Raw genomic sequence first — 24,219 nt, forward strand, 5'->3', positions numbered from 1 at the left:
TAGATAAGTAGGTTTAATTTTTTCTCATAATAGGTTTAAAATAAAAAAAAAACACTAGTTACTTTTTAAAGAGAAATTAGAGTTATGGACAAAAATTTGAACATTTGATGATCAAGTGATTTTTGTGATCACGGTGAGCAGCAGTTGCATCCGATATTTGCTAAGTACGGGAACGTTTAACAAAGTATATTATAATTATTTAAAATACGTTACAAAAAGGTTGATTATTGAAACAATTAAGAATTAGTAAATGTATATTTTAATTAAACTAATAATAATTGGGATATAAGTAGTTTTTATTTAATGCCGTCATGATTTTAGATGAAGATAGGTAAGCATAAAAAATAAAAGTTTAGCATAATCCTCTAACCACTAACACTTCATTTCACCAACACAACGTCAGAGGCAATTTAAAAAAACAATCCAAATTATATGGACGTAAAAATGCGAACGAATTTGTCGGGTCAGTGTTCCGGCGACTCACATAAAACCCAACACAACAAGATACGTCCGTCCTTCATAAAAACAGAAATATGAATAGTGCGGCCATTTGATATAACATTTTATGACTTAGGGTAAACGCACATTACACCATTTACTTGTAACGTTTCTTCGAATGCTCGACAAAGTTTTCATGGTGTGTAATATTAGTTGTATTATTTTGCCGTAAATTTCCATTAGATATTCCATTTCAAAATCGCGTTTATCCTTGGTAATCACTAGAGTTGGGACGAACGAGGTCCTCGTCAGCAAGCACGTCTTTACAAATAACAGTAACGCAACCCAAATTTCGAACTACAAATTTTATGGAACTGGGCTGCATAGTGCGTACGGTCACTCTAAAGCAATGGATGTTAAATCTCATAGTCCACAGCTACAATAATTAAATGCCTTTAAACCCTCAGAAACTGTGCTGGTACAATGGTTCAAATAAACTTCGTTTTAGTAGCTACATATTAATATTATCTTAAGAGACACTTATCTCATAGTTGTTTTATTCTATCATTAATGTGTCACCGCCCTCGTAGTTATTCCTGTTGACACATTATAACATAAATTTCGTATCTATTTGATACAAATTACAATGGATTAATAAAATCCGCGTAGTTCTGTTACAAGAAAATTCATTACACCTGATGTCAGAACATCGAAATGTTTTCAATATTTCATTAAGATTTAATCGTAAATTATGTGAAACTACATCTTTCAAACCTCTCTCTGAACTTTGATACAACTTCAATTAGAATAAAATAATCATTATAATATCCTTATTTATATCCCTGTGTTTATATTGTCTACAGAATTTGTAGCCGAAAAACATACCAATACGTACCTACATAAGCCTTTTTGTATGGATATTAATATTCCAGCCATAAAATTTACTGGATTTTTACGACCCGATTTTGGACAGGATGTATCGCCTTCAAACTATTTTATTGTACATGAAAAATGTTTAAACCTCGCACATCAAACGAGCAATGCCTTTATTGACCAATCGAAACAGTTAATTTTAATAAAACTTTACCGCAAAGGAACTGATGCAGATCGTTAAAAATATCTATCAATGAACCTGTTAGAATTGTGATCAACTTCATATTGATTCATGTTATGACGCAAATCTTTACAGTTTTAGATGAATTTTATTACAAATGCTAATAAAAAGGATTAAAATTGACCGTATAATGAAGTTTCGCATCTAGTTTTCTTAAATCTAGCGCATCTTTTGTATTATAAGATTTATAGGTTCTTTTTTGTTTTAGTTACATCAACGATATTGATATTCCGTCGCGAAACGTCCATACATAATACATTCGTATGAATATAGCGATCCCACCGAGCAATGAGCATTTCATATGCTGAATAACAAACGACTGAAGAAGTTTCACATTTTACTAAACATAAATCTTTTAGTAAAGAGCCCGGATGGCCTAGGAATGTAAGCCAATTTCCGAGAATTTGAGGATTGTCCAAGAGCTCACTTTACGTATTTGTTTTTGTTCTGTTGTAATATGTACTTATTAATCTAACGTATCTAAAACCAAATTTAACTAAGCAATAAACAAATGAAAACACCCGATTTTTATTCTATTCTAATAAGTAGTTGCTTTGACATTCTAACCTAAGCACATAAATGCCATCAGTTGCAATAGTAATCTATAAATTTAATTAAAATATATTACAATGTGTGCCGTTCGGTCTTTATCCATTTCATTTCCTTTCCTTTTCTCATTATTTCAATTCGGACAGCGTCAACAGTGCATGCAAAGGAAATATTAATTAATAAAAATAAAGCTAGTAAGGACTGGTGAACTCGCAAATTTTCTTTGTCAAATAATTTTAATAAAGCCCAGCTTGTTCATAAATTAGATTTTCTTATTAAAACACAAGCATTATCGTCTCTAATGTTTATGTAGAAGAGGCAGTTGTATTAATAATTAAAAGACGGCCATCAAGATTTGGCCGAAAGGAATTATCGTGAAATTCGACGACAGTTGTCGACAGTTGCCCCACAATTATTTTTGTTAAAACTCCACCAAATGGCGAGAGAAAATTAGTCCGAGTGCAAGAAGGAGTCAGAAAAGTATTTTGATATTACTTTTTTCTTGTTTTTGTCATTTGTATTCAGTTCTTGTACCTAACTTAATTTAAAGATGCATGTGTTAACAACAAATCCCAATAAAATGTTTGTTTGGCGACATTTGGAACTAAATAAACTTGCTTAACCTTTAAGTTCTAATTCCCTGTTAAGATGCCGACATCGTCTATCTCATACATGTACAATAGCCAAATTAAAATCAGATTGGTAATGAGCTTCTCTTTACAATTCAGTTGAATAAAACATTATTTCTTGATTTGCAAAAATAACTCCTAAACAAATTACACGCATTTCCCAAAAACATTTTATTATATTTTTAACAAATCATTAACATAATGAGTTTTGGAATTACTTCGAGAACATTGAATTAGAACGACGTCGGGTCATTGTTTAACGGTTCGTTTAATTAATTTTCAAATGGTTTTGTTCGCGCTTCAAAGGAAATATTAACTTAAAAATATTGTCTGATTTTGGTGCAACTGTTAAAGTTCGGTGTTGCCATCACTTACACGCTTCCTAGTTGAACACAGGGCAACAGGCCGTCTAAAGTTCAACATACACTCGTCCAACATTAGTTCTAAAACAAGCGCCAACAAGATCCAACAATAACCTATGATTTTACTCACATTCAATATTATTATATAACATATGGTGGTTTAAAATGTGAGGAATGAATGAATTATTTAGATTAATGGATATAATTGATGAAGAACTGACACAGACAAAAAATATTTTGAGCTGTTTTTATATTGGTTTTTAAGGTGTTGTGCCACTCATACATCCTGAGTATCTATCATAGTTTAGTGTATAAATGGAATGTGTGTCACTCGTAGGTATTATACGAGAAAGACCATCCTCCTTTACCCTCTTTAATGCTCTACTGTTTCCAAATCTACATATTAAATGGCATTTAAAGCCTATATTCCTACAGGTACATACAATTTTCTCTATGGTATCTATTTGTTCTTATGGGACACTTACACAGTTTGAATATAATTTAGCCTTTTAAAATATTTCAGTATATGAAGAAGATATCATCAAAGTGCGAATAATTTGACCTACAACTTAACTAATAAAATGAATATACTGTCCATTTAAAACGAAAACATAGAAGGATTACAAAGTGAAACAAAGCTTGATTTTCTTTCGCTAGTGTGGGACATTATTTTAGCATAGTACGAGCTTGTCCATACGGCATGGTTCGCGTTAGTAAACTGACTGATTTATGCATGTCCGATGGTTCGATGTGGAGCCTGAAACAAACTTCTGTTACGCGAGTACACGCCGCATCTGTCGCTTTACGTGACTGTTTACAACGTCGAATGTTCAACTTACTAATTAGCCGTTACATAATAGCAAAGTTTGTGCAATGGTTTAATAATACGAAATTCGATTGATCGTATTTTCTTTTATATCGCAGTGGAATAGATTTCCACGTTAATTAAATGACGTAGAAAAGGAATCTTTGTACAAACAAACACGTTGATATTATAAAGTATACAAATATTGAAAAACATTCAGAACTTTCCATAAGTTTTTTAAGTATTTGTTTATTATTAAACTAACAACAAATATTTAGTATAGGCTTAGTCAATGGTTTAATAATGTATAATAACAATCAATTAGCAATGAGACGTAGCGCGACGTCGTGCTACTAAGTATGCCCCATCTTTTAGGCGCGCGTCTACTATGCTATTGTTTGTAGGAGATTTATCGTCGATGGTGTATAGGAGGCATAACAATTCACTTGGAGAACAACGTGTCCACTGATGGCATGGACGGCATTGTCCACTCATTGTGGGCTAAAGCTATTACAAATTAGTCGCGCGCTGAAAATGACTTGGCATGCTCGTATATCACTGTATCGATGACATATTAATCACGGCTTTAGAAATCCACACGAACGCATTTGTTAAAAGGTTTCGAATCAAATTCGTGTTAAGGGAAATGTGCTTAAAAGTATTGACGTAATATCAAATATAATATATATTAAGCCACAAGTATTACTTGTCTTATTGTTAAAGAAATACATCAAACATGTCACATGACTCATTTGATTGATTTCCTTGTAAACATGAACGGTAATATCTTTAAGTCGCGTTAACGTACATTTTTTTTTCACAGCAAAAGTGACAATAGAACGAATATTTGCCATACATTTTAACATGACAATCTACACGTTCTTAAGAAAAGAGTTATCACCGGTAAGACAGGCGGACAGATGAACAACGAAGTGATCCTTATAAGGGTTAGTTTTGGAGTATGAAACTCTAAAAATGGCTTTATTTTATATTGTGCATGCAATTAAAAAAACAATAATTTAAACTGTATCGTCATATTATCGGTAGTAATAAATTGCAACATTGAAAACAGTTCTTATTGTAATTGTTGCATCATTGTTGAGTATACAAATATAAGACTGTAATTACGACGAATCGAGCTCAATTAAGAGATAAATACATGGATACCGGAAACGGGACGTTTGGAAGACCCCGTGCCCTAGGGAGACCCGGAACCTATTTAATTGTCTCGTAGGCGAGCGGACGGTACGATTCCCAGAGTATAACTGAGCTTCCACACAATCGACTTTGTAACTCATCTCATCTCATCAGCCTACAACTGTCCACTGCTGAACATAGGCCTCCTCTAGAGCACGCCACGTTGCTCGGTCCTCCGCTCTCCTCATCCAGCTCCACCGGCGATCCTGCTTACTATCGAAGCAAATATATAATATTTTCAAACTTTAAAGTATGTTTTTTGTAAGTTACTTCTGAATAATTCAATGGTAGATGTTGCTAAAGTAAAACACAATGAACTATTCGGGCATTCCAAATAATTCATTTAAAGTTTGTAAAAACATTTTTTCCTAATACTCCTCTATTTGTTCTGGTGGTTTAAATTGTTAGCATTAATCTTGAATGGAATATGCAAACGGAATTAGGACGGTGGACGATTGTGTGGAGCTACACCAAAAGAATGGTCTACGGATAGAAATTTATTTCTGTCCATATTATTTATTTGCCTCTATTGACAATGACTTCTACGATAGTTCTTTACTTGCTTTTGTCTTTAAAATGTATTGTAAAATTCTATTCCTTATAAAAAAATCAGCAAACCAAACGTAACGGGTCATCTGTCGTAGATGTCAAAAAATTCATTCATCCATATTCTATAATACCACAAGAAGCGATGCGTATCTATTAAATTTTTGATTTATTTCTTGAAATTTTATTACTCTTTTGCCGATATTTACATTGCTTACTTTTTAGGGGTCTTCGCGTCTTTGATGCAGGTTATAACATCTTCAATAATCTTTTCAACGTGTTGTTACAGTCAAAGATGTAACAACTCTTTTAAATCCTGGTACTTAAATATAAAATGACTATTATCGTGATTGGAAAATTGAAATGACATTCCGCATTTTTTCTACGCAATAAATAATTGTTCGGCTCGATTTGCAGATTTATGGTTATTAAAGATACGTACCCGAGATAGCGATCCGTTTCAAAATTCATTTGCATGGAAATGTGCCCCCTCGTACTGAAATTATTATTAGACCTATTGTGAAATATCGCTGCAACATAATACAATTAAAGTTGGATGAACCTAGCAAATTTAGTTGTGTCATTATTTATATTTAAACACGTGCCTTTAAAATAATAAAGATTTAATATACCCAGTAGATTAGATTTATTATTATTGTGTTAACCATCCTACTTTGAATTCGAGATAAATGCAACATAAATTATTTTTTCTCAGTATTTTCAAATTGAATAGACTAGTAGATGTTACGCAAGATTAACTACAGTATACAGAATTTTCAAAAAAAATGCAAAACATTTGATTTAATTGTGTTTTGATTAAAGGATAAAATAATATCTGTTCTTTACTTACAACTCTATAAAAGCTTAGAATATTTATATAGGTTTAGCTGTGTAAATAATTAATTGGAGCCGCTCCATACTTAACTTTTAAAAAATTGCTTATTCGAATGAGTTAATAACAATGTCTATCGGTACAAAAAATAATACAAAATGGCGGCTATCTTTTCAGTGAGATTATAGACGGCCCGAAAAAATGCATAAATTTTCTTAAGAGTTGATAACGCTCCAAGTTCTCACAATTCCTCTGTTGTTATGGATAATGTTCAATTACTATCATAAATGGTGATATCCTCGAAACCCCCTTGCTTTTAAGCTTGACAAATGTTATAAAGAAATACCTTATCATTCTTCCACAAATACCATTGACACAAATTCGGCTATATAGAATACGTATTCAGTGATATATCATTGAATTTGGGTATCTACTCATATCAATAATTTCGTAGTAAATGGCACGCAGTATTATAGTATATAGTTCGCGGGGCGCTTGTAATTTTAAGGCGGACTTCTTTTAACTAAAACATAAATTCTGGGATTGATGAAAAATTTGTTAAAATTCTATCGTCGACCAGTAAAGTCGCGTCCTTAATATTTGCGAGGATTATGCCCGCTTGTTTTATATCGAGTGATGAGTCCTTGATGATTTACCATAAATCTCGTGTGTGGTGAATCCTGTATTTACAGTCGGATATAATATATCTAAGGCAACCTGCTATCGGATTGCTAAATCGAGTATATTGTTAAAATCTAATCGTTGATGATACTTGAATGACACACAATATTTCCTTTAAAATATTTTGCAAGTACAAAAAATATCTAGTAACAATAAATCGTCACGACATATTACACAAAATTAAAAAATGATGAATGATGGTAACAAAAATCTTAGATCCGGGAATTTCCGAGCGGAACGTCCTCGGACTTTACAATTTATGGTTATCGAAGTCGCTGCAGATAACTCGGCTAACGGATGAGCTCGGAGCAAACGATCGCATACATTATTCTTATGTGAAACTATTCAAAATTAGATAGCATATTATAACTCTCTTTGGATTAAAAATGAGCTGTACTTGCGCTAAAACTGGCAGATAATGGTGCTATGCATTTTGTATATTTTATTTGAGAAATATTGTCTAGCGGTCGGGTTCAGAATTGGAGTTTGGATCCTAATAATGATAGGCTTAATCTGTGTCGCATCATGATTTGGGTATAATTTTTTATTTATTTAGCACTTCATATACAAATGTATACAGGCAGACTTAATGCCATAGACATTCTCTATCAGCCAACCTTAGAGTGGTGCCGAGATAGTCAACAATATATATACATAATATTGTAAGTCAATGTTTATTTCCACCGCCAAGCAGCAGTATGTAGTCACTGTTGTGTTCCGGTTTGAAAGACATTGTAGTTAGTCGACATAATAAGACTTGACATCTCGTGTCTCAGGATGGCGAGCGCAGTGGAATAACGAACAATACTTTATAATTCAAGGTGTTAAATGATGTATTTACTGTTTATGGGCAGTCGTATCGCTTACCATCAGGCGAACGGCATGATCATCTCGTCATTCAAACTAATAAAAAAATTGGGCGCATTAGGTGCACCTATGCCTAGACTTACAAAAATAAAAAGGAAGGGTGTGTGTGTAAAAATATTGTCTAAGGTTTTGCAGCGTATTCGTAGTCTTATTACTCAAGTCGGAGCACGAGGGTTTCAAGTATTAAATCTTATCAAGGATATCAGTAATAGTAAAAAAAATCTATGGCTTACCTCAGAGATATCATTTTTAATATATTATGCTGTCAAAAAAACATGTCACTTAAATATTTACTCTTAACAGGAATTTATATTAGACAATACTATGTCTACAAAAATATATAAATAAAACACGAACTTTATTCACATTGTATCAGAATTCAGAATATTGAGATTATATTATTCCGACGTCGCATATAAATCGTGAACAACGTCGGGTATCGTTTACATATATTTTATTTGGTCAAACTATAAACTTGTTATTTTCTGATAAAATAATTTTTTTTCAAACTGCAAGATAAAAATTACCCGACGATTGGTGTCAGACCTCACCAAAAAACAAAAAAGATTTTATTTCAAAATTGAAAATAGTACGTCAAGGTATATTATATGTTTTTTAGTATACACCTTATTGTACATACTAAAAAAACATATACAATAGGGTAGTAGATTACTTTTTTACATATATTTATCAAAAATCTATGTCATCCAAAATCGAACGTAACAAGTAGTTTCAAAACCCACGCAATAATAAATAAGGTAAATATAAAGCTTTAAAATTTGATGGAAGGGGTAGCTGAGAAATAACAAAAAAAGCAAACTGTGACGTCACTGAGTGTCACTGGCCATAATGCGTGCATCACAACATTACAAATAGGAATGACTGCATCATTTTTTGATAAATTTTGATGCTTATTTCACAGAATATTATATTTTTCGTATTATTTTCTGTTACATATAAAATAATTTACAAAATCCAACATGGCAGACTAGGGTACTCTATTATATTTTGACATCGTATTTTTTAATGGGAGAAGAGCTGGATAAACGCTTTACGTATTTATTCGTATTAGCACTATTATTCTTAAAATGGCAGTGCGGTAGGACAGAATACCGCAACATAATATTTATATTAATGTGATATTTTTTATATAGAATTTCTCTTCTAGGAAACTTTGCCACTTTAAAGAACTTTTAAAAATATGCTCCACGGAAATAAACAACAACCTACAATTCCAAAATATTTTATTTAAATTTCTATATAGGCATTAAATTTAAATTTGATCTGTACATTAGTTCGTTTGCAGGCAAATTGGAAGCGTCAAGCAACTATCAAGTAGCTTTATATAGGTAGATACCTAAGATGTTCATGATTCAATTAAATTATGCAAGCTCGGCAAGGTAAGTTCGGATTGGTTTGATCAAATGTGGTTTACCGATGTTTGCTTTTCATTGGCAAATGGAGTTGGCTCTTCTTGCGCTTTATGTTTGCATGTTTCCACCTGAGTTTCTAATACAATTTGTCTGATTGCGATCCATTAATATTTATTTAATACCTTTCCCTTAATTTAATATTAGGGGCAGCGCGTCGTCCGTTGGTGGTCTAATCGATATTATAACAAAGTTTCCTAATTGAAATAGGCGTAGTTTATAATATAAAATTAATTTTTTAGTTAAGCTATGTTGTAATAAAGTGATGTACATGTACTAACAAAGCTACATATATATGATATATATCGACAAATTTACATTTCTATTTAATGACAATAGAACTAAAATGTATCAAAATACATAATGTAAAATACAAACACAACGATAAATTAATTAATGTAATGGCAAAATATAACCGAAATAGAGGCGAGCTAAGCATTTGACCGACTTGTCGCTCGCCACATGCGACGGCCCCTGAATATTTGAATACGTTGAAAACGCTCCACTCTAAACATTTGGAATGAAAAGTTCCTGTCTTGGCTAATACATAATCTTTCTATAGGTTTTTAAAGGGTATAAAAAGTTTGCCCTATAAAATATACGCATAGTTGGTATAATTCTTAGATTTTAAATGGCTTTTATAAACGTCCTAGCGGTGTGCCCGTTGGAATTTAGTCCCTTAAGAGATGAATTTTAAGGTCAATTTTCATACTCACTGACGTCATGAAACCAGTGCAAAAAACTTCATGAGTAACGGCCTTGCGTTGTTTATAACTTTATGTTTTTATAAAATTATTGAAGAGTACATAAGTAACATAATTTACTATTTATTTGTAACATAATTACAATTTAAAGATATTGAGAGTGGTAGAAATTTTGTATTCGATTTAAAGCCATGGCGGTCATGTTCCCTTTCCTAACGCCGACTATTTCTGTTACCATTAACCCAATCAAACGTATACAAATTACATTCCCAACTAAATTCACAGAAACTTCCAAATAAAGCCTCATTAATATATCATTACCAATATTAGTTTAATCCATTAATGTGGTACATATTATATGTATATTGGCAGTAGAATAGTTGTATATTCTAGAATCTAGATGATCTGTCATTGCTCTGTTTCTGTTTAATATCATCATAATATGTTTTTTCGATGATAAAAATTATTGATGATATCATCCACATCAGAACGAGACCGTAAAAGCAAGCGCTTAGCGTTAAAAAGTCAAGAGACTGATGAACATATTCCTCTTTTCTTAGTTCACGGGTTCTTTTCCATTCATAGTTGTAATCTTTCAAGGCTTTCTCTGTTAGTCCAACTTCTATGATATATTGCATGAGCAGATCTACTTCTTTAGCGGCTGGCCAACCTGGCCGCATGAATATACATGTTACAGCTCGCGATACAGGCTCGTCTAAAATTTGAATCTTCACATCAAATTCTTGTACTAATAATATATCTGTAAGGATAAGGAATTTCTTACCTGCTGCAATGGCTTCAATATATGGACCTATATCATGTACCTCCAATATTTGAAAGTTTGCTGCTAGAGGTGTGTCTCTATAATAGTTATAAAATACTTCAAGACCACCGTATCCATCTACATACTTTAAAGCATTTTCTAACGTGCCTAAGGCAGGTTCTTGAATTGTACGGTGCATCCCTTGGATAAGATCACCCTGATACGCTATACGAAACACAATACAAAACCAAAGCCATAGTACGAAGAGATAATTTACGATATATGATTCTGTTTCAAACTTCTGAATTTGACCTATTAAAATTACGTACGTTTGAAAAATTATGCTATCTTTGATCCTAACTCGTCGCATTCCGTATCGTGTTGCCATCGCAGTAACAGTCACAAAGACAGCGAATGTTATAAACATGTAGATTGTGATGTAGTCTAAAAGTGGGAGAAGGACTTTAGCCCAGGTGAATATGATGCGTCTACTTGGTGCACACCAATGCACGTCTAAGGTATCGTAAACATGTGATATTTGTGCCCGGCTGTATCTTTCATAATTCATGACAGCAGCAGGTGCAATTATATCAGCTTCTTTGTTTACCAGGTCACCAAAGCAGCCTTTCGGAGTGCCATTTATAAATGAGCCCATTCCGTCATGATCTTCTATCGATACGACATCTATAGTAGCATTCAGTGCTTCCATTACGTACAAAAAAATTCTTCCATCAATTCCAACAATTGAATTGAGGGTTCCATTCTTCATATCTACCTTCAAATAAGGTGCAAAATTCATGAGCGCAGTTCTTATTGGACATCCATAGAAATTATCAAATTTATTAGGAAAAAAGGCTTCAGCATCTATTTTTAAAACGACAGGACTGTAGTCGCCACATATTCCTTTTCCATAAGGAAAAAACGTTGTCAATGATATATCACCATCAAAATTTTGATTTACAATAATGATATCAGCGACATCATTCTGCCAAGCCGTACGAGTTACCCCCGAAAGATCTTCAACAAACGTAGTTAAAACCAACACCAGCTGTATGGGTATAACTAAATCCAGATTAACTGAATTTATGAAATAAGCAAATTCTTCCACGGAATCAACGAATAGAACTGTTTGTTTATATCCGACGGCCTTATTTAACAGACGTGTTGTGAGATTGTTATTGTTGTGTATTTCATTTGTTACCACACAGCCGTGAAAACGTTTCAAGAAATCTGTTGCATCCTCCGACCGCCGGCTTGACCATACTACCGAAGTCACGTACTGGAGTTTGTATGTTGAACTTGCAAGGAATGCTGCAGTATCACTTAAAGTATCCGCGTAAATAAATTCGACAAATTTTAGGAGTACAAATAATTTCGAAAGCATCGTTTTTGCCGTCGTTAATGATGTTACGTAGCTACAAATGCTCTGGTACTTAATATTGGTTGACGTGACTTATAAAGGACATCTTGTTTGTTTTTCCGTTCCATAATTATGGGAGTTAGTTTTGTTTTTATGAATTTCGATTACTAATGACCGAAAATTAAGGGTATCTAGCACAAATACTTTGATATATAGTTATATTGTAAATAAAACAGTACTATTGTACCTCAAACATTACTTTCGTTATTTGCAGTTCTTATTTCATTATGAAGGACGTAAAATATATTAAGTTAATAAATATTATTGATTTCGTTCAAAAAAGTAAGTCTTAAAATTCTTATGGCCTGCTTCAGTGGCGTCGTATTGCTTCACGATAAGATTATCGCGCTAAGGTCTTAGGTTTGAATCCTGAGTTTAACAAAGTGATATTGGATTTTTCTACTCAGTGTCAGCCCGGAGTTTGGAAATGTGTTCAGAAAACGGCAGTCAGCACGCCCTCCATTACATTGGACTTAACAAAGCTGGCGAAACATTGGCGCGTGTCAATGTAACAGATTACGGGGCGTAATTTTATGGACATCAGTATTTATTAAAAAAAAAATTGTTTGATTTCAGAGGATAATTAATGTTTCAGATACTACGGTCAATACTATCAAGTCTATTATCGGTCGGTACTATCAAGATTTTTAAATCTTGGAATTGATTTATTTTTATAAAATATTTTTATTTACGCCTGACCGTTATTCAAATCGTAACGTATGACAAATTAAATATCGAAAACTGAATACACACTATAATATTATCATATTAATTGCTTAATTAATTCTGAGATTATTTCATGCGTGACATTAGTATTATTTTTTATTGCGTGTTTCCATATAAATTTAAAGGGATTAATAAATATTTTTTCTGGATTATTTCTTTATTCACAAATATAGCTACACTTAAAAAGTGCGTATAAAAATGCAAATACATTACGTGTACTTTGGAATATTGGGACATGACAAAATGTTTTAATATCGTCACATACAAGCTTCATATATTACTAGAACTATGCTACGTCTTAATAATCAGGTCATTTATATTGTGTTCATAGAAAATAAGTTATCGCCATAAATAGAAGTTAGAGCGTAAGTAATCAAATATATACATTTAAATATCAGGTCACTTAAACTTTAACATAACATTTGTTTAATATATTGTGAGTCTGACATCATTTTCACTCCACTAAGAGGACTAAACTTAGATTAAATATTTCAGAGTTAAACATAACAACATAATATTATGTCTTATTTTAATTAAAATACCTTCTTTAAATAGTATATTATCAAAAAATTATGAGTAGTTTGTTATATAATTAAAAATTCCAAAAACGATCAATTTCTTTAAAGTTGTTAAGTAATAAATATCTAAACATAACTTTTAATGACATATGTTTTTCTTCATTTACAATAACAATGTTACTACATACTGTTTTTTATTTTTATAAGTAAGTAGTACTAAATATTTGGAGGTATATTTATGCATTTTTAAAATATTACGAAGGGTTTCGTTACTCCACATAATAAAATCTTGCCTTTTTATTTACTCATTCAAAGCTTTCTATAAAATTTAGGGCCATAAATAATGTTTTGCAACTGGATTATCTTGGTTTCCAAAATCAGCAATAATATAGAGATTCGATTTTGAATCGAGCAATAAATTAATTAATTGAAACTCATTTGTCCACGCGAATTTTCCATATTATTATATTATTTGGCTGTTAAATCTTCCATAAATACCGAAAACTGAAGACATTTAATCCATCATTATTTTTTAAATATTACTTAGGATTATAATATATGGCTTTCAGCATAAGGCGCGGCGTCGACTAGAGCTGAATCGAAGCGTGTCGAATCAAGCGCATTTATTTTGTATGCGCTATGATTCCGTTCGGCACGCTGCGGCGCGTTCATAATGGACGCAGTATTATAGTAAATGCAGGTGCATTAATGTTACACGAGAGTGGCGAAAGGTGAAATTTTCCGAAAGGAAACCTGACACAATAAATAGGTGCTAATATGCATGAATGCAAATCGTTCGAATGATATTTAGATGTTAAAGGGTAGTTTCATATATGAACCCTTCGCCACTGTTACACGATTCGATTCGGCAAGCTTAGTAGACGCAAGGCATAAGGCAGCTGGGCAGAATTTTGCTACTAAAATTGATTAGCCTCCTCTCTGTGTGAGCACGGCGTCAATGAGTAACACAGCGCCATTGATGATGGCCAGGGACGCCTTGGCTAGGTTCTTGTCTCTGGTATCGCTCTTCGAGTAATGTTGAAACCTGGAATCCAAATAGTTACCATTAATATTTAAGGTCCCTTAAGTTATTACTGGCCTAGGTTAATATTTAATTGTATTAATCTATTTTTTATCCTTACATATTATAAAAAAAGTCACTACTGCCTGTCTGTTTGATCGCGCTAAACACAAAAATTACCAAACGTAATTCTATAAAATTTGATATGGAAATAGTTTAAGATCCTGAAAACGACTTCAAAATGGAAGAATTTATGATTCAAATAATTTTATTTCTTTTAAGAATAAATCTTCACGCAGTTAACTCCAAGATCAAGAGAGCGGACTGCCGAGACGAATATCCACAGGTTCAAAACACAAGAGCACACATCTCTGACTTTTCTAAAAATTATGTGTGTACTCTTTATGAATTATCGCTTGCTTTAACGGTAGCGGAAAACATCGTGAGGAAACCTGCATACCTGAGAAGTTTTCTATAGGAATTTAAGGGTGTGTGAAGTCTACCAATCCGCGTTAGACCAGCGTGGTGAACTAAGAACTAATTCCTCTCAGTAGTGGAGGAGGCCTGTGTCGAGCAATGGGATAGTGTGTAATACAGGGCTGATATATATTATATGTTACTCAAAGATTTCTAGGTCACTTTGTATATTTTTACGAGATACTTGCCTGTCAATAATAACAGCACCGCTGGCGACGAACAGAGCCACGCCAACCAACGAGTAAAATATATCAATACGTTTGTGCGACGGTGTCTGCATTACGTAGCCTGGAATCAAACATTTAAAATATTAAAAAGTGTTCAGACAAGTCTATGAATTGTATATTGTTCGCAAATGGTATAATAATATCAGTAACTTATTTCCTCATATGACTGTAGGTAATACAAATTATTTCATTACTGGAAATAGAATTCTGACCCTATTCCCTAAAGGTCATCTTGGACTTCAGAGAAATAATAATAGTTAGGTTCTAGCTCCTTCAAAAGTCATAAAAAGTTCCATTTTGAACAAACTATATCCAAAATCCATTGCTATGGAACAAAATGTTATGAAATATTGGATTTTGATGATATTTACCAGCTGCCGCGCCGGCGAAGATGATAAGGTATCCGACGAATGTTCCTGTCACCAACATGCCCAACTCGGGGTCCGAATTGTAGCTGTGGTAGTGTAGGGCTACGCACGAACATGTGAGCGCCTGGAATATAACAAAGAATTATTATTACACTGTTATTAATTATTATAACTAACAGAGATAGGCCGGCATACCAGACGCTACAATTACTATAAGGTAGCATAGTCAGTTGAACACGTATTATAAGTTCGAGCAGTGTAACTCGGCGAATTTCCAGAAGTAGGTACACTCTTAAATGAAGTTTGCTACATCAAAAGTAAGGTTCATAATGGAATAGTGTTTCATGAAAACGAGCAAACTATCAGGGCATTGCCTAAGTGTTGTTTTATGTACACACATTTTATTCCGGCATGAGCGACCATTCCTCGGTGTAATAATATTAACTAAGACTGCTCATAAACATGACTTAGTTCATGACGTCATGCCCACATTTTATCGCAAGATGACGTAGTCAGTAACCACCGGAACATTACAATTCACTCTAGATGGCAGGATGATGTCATACAACACTGCCTCCATATTAATCGCGGATTGAGCCATTTGCGAGGCCACAACAAGAGACCTTGCATAAGGATGGGTTAATTAAAAACAGGGTCAAGATTTTTAAGTACACGTATTTACTTGATAGTAATGTGTTGTGGGTAATTTAAGCTTTAATTTTAATTGGTATCTAATTTGTCAGTTGATTTTATTAATTTTGGACTAAAATAGAATATTTCTGATACTCATTCCATACATATTTAGTATTTCCACGGCTGCAAACCACCAATAAAAATTATAATCTCCTTACCAATCGTTGTTCACATCTTTTATAATAGTTATACGATGTCTTAAGTTTCTATTAACGTTTAATGTCAAATAACAAATCGAAACAACAAATAGTAAATCACACGGAAATTAACACTGTTGAAATATTTTTTACAGAGATATTTAAATAATACTTAAATAAATAATTTATTATTTTACAGAAATACTATGTTTGTAAAGAAGGCAGTATAACAATAAATTGGATGTAAACAACTTAAGTAAATAATTGGGCATATAGTTAACGATCGTAAAAACCTACCGATGCGATTGCACCTAAAAACGTCAAAATCTACGATTCAATGTTCATAACCGTATCGGTAGAACTTTACCATTATTATGACAAAACTATCGCCCCAAGAACGTATTTTTCATATGAAGAAACTACTATCAGTCACAACATCTCACTATCATTAACATACTTTTAGAGCAATTAACTCACATTAACAGCTTATTGCGCAGATGTTTTACTTCGATGATTAACAACGACTGTTTATATACTTTGTTTTTTTTTGTAAAAATCTTTACATACATTTAGCGTTTTTAACATTTATTTGTTTGACAATTAACTTAAAACTAAAATAGTATTCAGTACTTATAACAAAAACTTGACTTATTTACTAAAAGACAACAATTTTAATCAAATTAGTTAACAAATTAGCAAAAGAGCACGAACATAGCTAGCGAAATGCAACGATGGTGAACGTCCGTCCGATCCTAACCAAAATGTATCGCCAACGAAGTGGTCCGCTGGCCAGCTGGTTCAGTTTCGCGCCCTTTTTCTTTCTTCTTTTTTTTCGCACAACTGACCACGTCACCTTGCTCATTATAAAATATTTTGAGGTGACAAGTAATAAAAGTCGAGATGGAACAGACTAATCGACACGAAGTTATAGAACAAATGTGTATAATATTCTAGATTACGTTGTCTCAATATGATAATGTACATGTGTATAATAAATGAAAATATTTTATTATTTAATTATTCGTAACACAAAATACTTGACATTGAAACACGTTATTGGCAAATATTACTCACACGATACGCTAAATTTAAAAATGACACGAGCGATACCAATACGTAAACAAGTTAATTCGGGGGTCGAGGTCCCAACCTTGCTTACCATCATTATTGCGATCGAATCTAGTAGGTCACTCGGATTGAATTTCATACGTTCATATTGTGTTGGAAACGCTACACATAAGTCTGTTACTACACACTTTCACTCTCGCAGTTTATACCGTAAAGGGTTTCGGTTTCGATTTACTACTAGTGCACCAACACTTTCTCGAACTAATATTTATAATATTCCACTTGGTGCTAGTGGTTTCGCCCGCGTGAAACGCTTTTTCCGCTATAAAAGGCGCTAAAACTTATTGTATTGATTAATAGAGCCACATATGCGACTCCAGCGTCACCTATATAAAAATTACATCCTTTCCCATGGAATTCCCGTGGGAGCAAATTACCTGGATACAAAGTACCCTATGTGTAATTTCAGAACATGGTCTACAAGTGTGCCATTTTTATTCAAATCTGTTCATATGTTTCTGAGTTTACTTCTAACAACTATTCAAACATTTTCACAAAATTACATTAGTAAGAGGTAAGATAAGATGTTTTAATAGATTCTAAGCATATGAGCATGTCTAGTACAAATCCTAATTACGGATAACTTAAGTTTACTTTAAATTTTATTGCCGGATCTAGGTATTAAACTCAGAACTTCACTGGGTATTTATGCTATTGTTAGACCAATAAAGTGATATTATTGTTAAGTTAATAAAACATAACAAAGCGTTCAGTAAACAACTGCCACAGTTTAGGTAATTATTTGAATGCTCCAAAACTAGATAAAGTTACAAATTTCCATTTCAACAGAGTATGAGGTCATACCTGACATCACTGTTTTTGTATCAAATAATATTTGTTAATTCGTTGCAAAACAAGACTAATTGCATTACTATAAAATATGCATAAAAATTCAAATTCTAGAATACGTATTCTCTAACATTAACTTTTTTTTATTTATTGTGAATATTTCCACTCGCACTCTAGCACATCTTGGGACGAAATACACATGATAAAAACTGAATGCACTAGGTACGCCTGTACCTACCCCTACGAGGAAAAAAACGTAAGCATTTGTGTGTGCCACACACAAATCCACACAAATGGAAGCTCCAGTGCGAGTCGTCGCATTGACTGGTTCATATCATAACAATTACCATGACATAAGACTAGTCTGACCTGATCTTGAAGGCAAACTTGTACAACCAGATTGTATTGAAAGATTGCACCTGCGCACATTAGAAAAGATGGGAATGGAAAATGATACTTATTTCATTAGAAAAGTGTTAAAAATTACTTTTTTTAGATGTTCAAATTTATTTTATTAAAATTTTGCCTCCTTAAATACAGTAAATTCCAATGTTTTTGTACTAAAAATACTACCACTAACAATAGTCTGATAAGAATTCGTAACTGGGGTAACTAGTGTCAGTTTAATAACAAAGATTAGGGATATTTATAAATAATCCTAGGTCACTGAATTTTTGGCCGATTAATTGTCCTTCTAAAAAATTGTAAAACACAAAAGGTTAAAGTACACATAAGATTTTACGATTCTAATAATAGCTTGCTGCTTACAAATAAGATTTGTACACGATATTTCTTAGCCCTTTTAGCTTCTATGACGCTAGTTTAAAGAGGTTAAGTACGATAATATTAATGCTTCCAGATAAAGACTTTGTAGTGCGTAGTTATGCCTAATACTAATTTAATTAACAAAGGTCAAAACCTTGTTAATTTAGGTAGTTTTATACTAGACTCTACGTATTGTATCTACGTGCGTGCGCGCATAATTCAGATTAGTTTTACAGATATTGGCACGGGGTTTGTCCATTGTTTATCTAACTATTGTCTGACTAAACATATTCAGTAAAATTTCAGTAAGTGTATTGAATATTTTTTTATTGTGAATGTAACATCAATAGGTACATTGGGTAAAATAGAAAGTAAACTCAATACTTAAAAAAAACGTATAAAATAGCTTTAACATCCAATTCCAAATATTTTCTAGTTTTCTCTTAATATTCCCGTAATTTGAAATTGCGAAACGTTTAAAAATAATTAATGATAATTTTCAAATCATAAGTAAACAACAAATACAAAAATTGATAAGACCTATTGAATCGTATCTAGCAAACGTACTTCGTATGTTAGATTCAGTTGAATATTCATGATAAACTCCTCGCTTACTGTGACCATATCTACACCTAATTGCATCCCGCCGCGCCGGTATATCTATCCAATCTTACTACGTGTAACGCGAGCTTAATACGATCATCAGACCACTTCCGCTATTTCGAACCATATGTGTTTGTAGGCGTTGGTCGGTGATTTTGCAAGGTACTGTCGTACAAAAAAAATATACGAATAATTCTAAGGAGTTTTATAACATTTATAAAAAACCTTATGAAGTTTTTTTTATTTATTTTTGCCTAGGTGTCCTAAAGTTCCAATGTGTCTTTTTTGGATCAAAGTAGCCGGTAGTCATTTTATATAGCTAAAAGTTTTTACAAACTTTTCAATTTAAAATATTAGTAAGATAGTACAATTTTACTTTCATTAAACTACACACAAAGTGCATAAAGAAAGTTTTATGTGTTTATTTCACTACGGTCTCTTTAGACCTCTTAATGTTCAATAAGACTATTAATTACAACTATGTAATATAACATGAAAGATTACAACAATTAATCATAATTTATGAGTTCCATGACATAAATTAGGAATACGATACATAAATTACGTTATTGACACATACATAATTATTATCATTATGCTACTCAATAATATCATTTCTGATTTATGCAATCGAATGTAGGTTATAAAAACATGATCAAATATAAACAAATAATTTCTTAAGTTTAGACTGGAAAGTTCTTGCTGCAATATATTGTGCTAGAACTTCCAGATGCGTTTACATTAGCGGCAATTTTCAATAACTCTATATACTTGCAACTAGCTCCAAAACCTGCAAGCTGTCAATTTGCAGTAATCTGTTTACCATGACTGTTTACATGGTAAAAACGTTTGCGAAAAATAACTTCTGCAGGTCGTCTTACTAAACTCCGCTTTATTAAAGAGTTTTGCTCGCGATTGTAATCCACCATATTGCGCGTAGGTATTGGTCAAGATTGCTAAGAATAGATTTTACGGACGCTGATGTAAGCGCGATGTAAGCAGTTTGTATAACGATTTAGTGAATTAATAGGTATGTCAACTGAATGAGTGTATCAATTAATGTGTGAGTTTGAGATATATTTTGAAACTTTTTGCATTTATCGTTTAAATATGTGTTACGACATGGGTAAATTGATTTATTCCTAGATAGTTGAAATGTGATATATAAATGTTCCCGGATTAAAAAGTAGCCTAAATCATAATTTTTAACTGATAAACCATATCTCTTTAAATAATTTGTATAGACTGAAATGGTATTAAACAATATATTGAACCTAGATTTGTATTGACAACCCTTCTAAAACTCTATTTACCAACATGTATTAGGGTTAAATCCGTCCACGGCATCACATGACTTTTAATATGACCTTATTTCACGAGAAATGTCAAGGATTAGGAGGCGTTATCATTGCAGGCGCGTCATATACTTTAATGGCCAAAGTCAAACATTGTTCACAACTATAAGACATGACTTTGACGACTTTTATTTCCAGGATTTAGTAGTAGGTAACAAGTAATTTGTATGACGGAATCCTTTCTCGTAATTAAAGAAAGTCTTGACATGAGTGTATATGCCTCATATTATACGTTCTTCTTTCCCTGGGTGATGTTTATAGCAATAGGCAAGTAGATGGGTCGCTTAGTGGTAGGCGATCGTCATCATCCATATTTATTAATTATAGGTGCATTGTTAATCTTAAAGGACGAATAATGCTGTGTTCATCTATTAGTAGCACACATATCAGATGCTGTACCTCATTATTTTATTGTATAAAATGATTTTATATGTAGTGTTGTTGGTGTACCTTATTAAAAATAAATAAATAAAGAATATAAAACTGTGAAAGCTCATCGTTAGGCTAAATCAAGGTCTGTGATTTCACTCATCATCAAATCTGAATCAGTACTGTTTATGTTTAATTATGTTACTGTTTCAGTAAGTCAACCAAACCTTAATGTAAACAAAGTATCTATAACGTGTCTCTACCTCATAGGAGAGCGTTTAGCGATAGGTAAGGATAACTGCCCTGTGGCATTTTATGGGCTCTGCCATTTGTGTCTCCATGTCAAGGTGCGGCTGCACCCTTCGATGGCGGATTTGGGAGAACAGCGCAAACAAAATTAGGATCGATCGCTCTCTTTTACCCTACTTGGAGCAACACACCCTAAACCACACCCTGAGTCAGGCCCTGTATAAACATATAGGTTAATGACATCATATCATTATGAGTAATGTATGAAATAATAAAACATCGTGGAAATTATTATCAGTTATATTTATTGTTTATTTTAGGATTCCAGTAAACATTTTATCTAAAAGACGATAACATTCCGTTTATTGATTTGCCGAACAGAAATCATGATATAGTTGCTGATGCTCGAAACTAATAAGGATGGCGTATAGGATTCATTTATCATATTTAAACCTCACAACTGCATGCCCACACTTATAATTTATCTATATCGTAGGTGACACGTACAAAAAACAAACATTATTTTGTGTTCATATCATAGTAATTCAATCCAGGCTCTGTTTTAGCTTTTAACTTTGTTATTTAAATACTAACAATAAAAATGATTTATAATCCTTCGTGTGGCGAAAAGGAAAAGCGGTCAACAAACCTATATATCGTTGAGCCATGCTGTTTATATTCTTTTAGTGTTTATTTGCGCAAGTCTCGAGAATTACTCGCGTCTCACTGTTTAGAAAGTAAATATTTGACTAATATACATAAGACCACGCGGACGTGTTAAAAGAAAATTTTACTACTTTATTCGTACATATTCTAGTTTACCTACCTTAGAATACCTTTAGATTTTATGACCTTTAGATTTTATTATTTTAGGATTTTCCAACGATAAGTGTTAATAAACGCAGTGTATTCAAAGAACATATCATATTATGATTTCTGAATGCAATAACAGTAAATTTATTTATCTATGTAGAGTTTGTTTAGGATGTCTCGCGTCCTTGAAGAATGGGTAAGTCGGGGTCAATGATCTGTCGACCTTGAGAATTTAAGTGCAAGCGACTACTGGATCGAAGTCTCGTCTTTGACTAGCCAGGAAAATGTACTTTGGATTCTTTCTTTGAATCAAATACAGTACTGTATTAACATGCGTGCAAGGAACTCCTTGCACGCATGTTTTGTTCTCGTTAATTATGACAAAAGATGAAATGAAAGTTGTTATATTTGTAGAATGTTGCTTTCAGGTAAAATATTGAGCGGTTAGTTAACAAAATATACAAAAAAAATATGAATCTTCGAAGAGTTCATATTTAGTGACTAAACGAAATATTGAGTTGTGAAACATCAAACATCAAAACATAAACCTAAATTGCAGCCTCGGTATTTGTTGCAAATGAAACAATGTTATTGCAAATCAGAGCTATTCGTCATGTTTGTTTAACTAGCCAGAAAGTGACTTCACTGCGTATGATAACAAATATGGTGCAAATAGGTATTTCGACGAATATCTATTTATAACTTGTCCATTAAATGGATAAGATCATCCTCCTTTATTGCTTCTTCTTCATTGGTTTATTGGATCTTAGCTTACAGAAAGAGACTATCTGCCTTGATAAACTATTGCGCAGTTAAATGGTTTGGTAAAGGAAAGAAGTTGCGAACTCATGTTGCACATCGACTAGTAACGTTGTCGAACATGTAGCGCAACAACTGTTGCCCCCGGTCAACATTGGGAGGTAGATATATTAATAGTAGACTATAGACTATAAGAATTTGCATAAATTATACAGTTGAAAACACAAAATGTGTACACACAGTTGTGTTTTACAAAAAATAATTTAAAATTTATGGTAGGTATTTCAAAATACAAATTATATATGCTAGCTTAAAAGAAAATAGCAATATACCTAAATAGGGTCAATAACTAGTACCCATAAAAGTAATGACGTCATCCTAAAAGAGTCACTTTGTTAGCCTACTTTAATATTAATTTAATTTAGCTTCTTATAAAACGCACATGAAAGATAAAACCAATATGCATGTTTATATTGAAATGGATACTACAAGGTCTCAAAAACATAGCATTATTACCACAAATTGCAACAATAAACAAACCAAATACAACAAAGTTAACAATCAACACTTCCCATTGACCGGTTATTCGCAACACCTGCCGGTACCGTCCTTATTTTTATGTTAATTGTCTATGAATTATATTACTCACCAGCTCCAAAAACTTGACAATAGACAATCTGCTCACGGCCATCGTGATTCAATTCTAAATTCGAAAAAATACACGATATATTTTTAATGTTTGTTTACACGCGGGCGTGTGGCGTGACCGCTTCACTGAGACTGCGCGCCTGATGCCTCGAGTGAATGACGAACAAACGATGAGATCACAGTTGCTGTGGCCATAGTGTTTAAAGACCCAGGATATAAACAAATAAAAATAAAGGT

General features: G+C 32.8%; 2 protein-coding genes across 2 annotated transcripts; both read right to left on the reverse strand.

Annotated features, from left to right (window-relative positions):
• Window positions 1–8,359: 8,359 nt before the first annotated feature.
• On the reverse strand, window positions 8,360–13,286 carry LOC115443595. Its single transcript, XM_030169058.2, has one exon. It carries the CDS (start codon window positions 12,299–12,301, stop codon window positions 10,544–10,546), a length of 1,758 nt encoding a protein of 585 aa, XP_030024918.1. The 5' UTR covers window positions 12,302–13,286; the 3' UTR covers window positions 8,360–10,543.
• On the reverse strand, window positions 13,202–24,155 carry LOC115443596. The gene is made up of 4 exons (XM_030169059.2): window positions 23,984–24,155; window positions 15,678–15,798; window positions 15,268–15,367; window positions 13,202–14,626 (listed from the first exon to the last, which is right to left on the reverse strand). The coding sequence occupies exons 1-4, from the start codon at window positions 24,023–24,025 to the stop codon at window positions 14,509–14,511; spliced, it is 381 nt and encodes a 126-aa protein (XP_030024919.1). The 5' UTR covers window positions 24,026–24,155; the 3' UTR covers window positions 13,202–14,508.
• Between the last annotated feature and the right edge of the window lie 64 nt (window positions 24,156–24,219).

This window comes from Manduca sexta, chromosome 12, assembly GCF_014839805.1.
Source record: "Manduca sexta isolate Smith_Timp_Sample1 chromosome 12, JHU_Msex_v1.0, whole genome shotgun sequence".
Taxonomy (NCBI): domain Eukaryota; kingdom Metazoa; phylum Arthropoda; class Insecta; order Lepidoptera; family Sphingidae; genus Manduca; species Manduca sexta.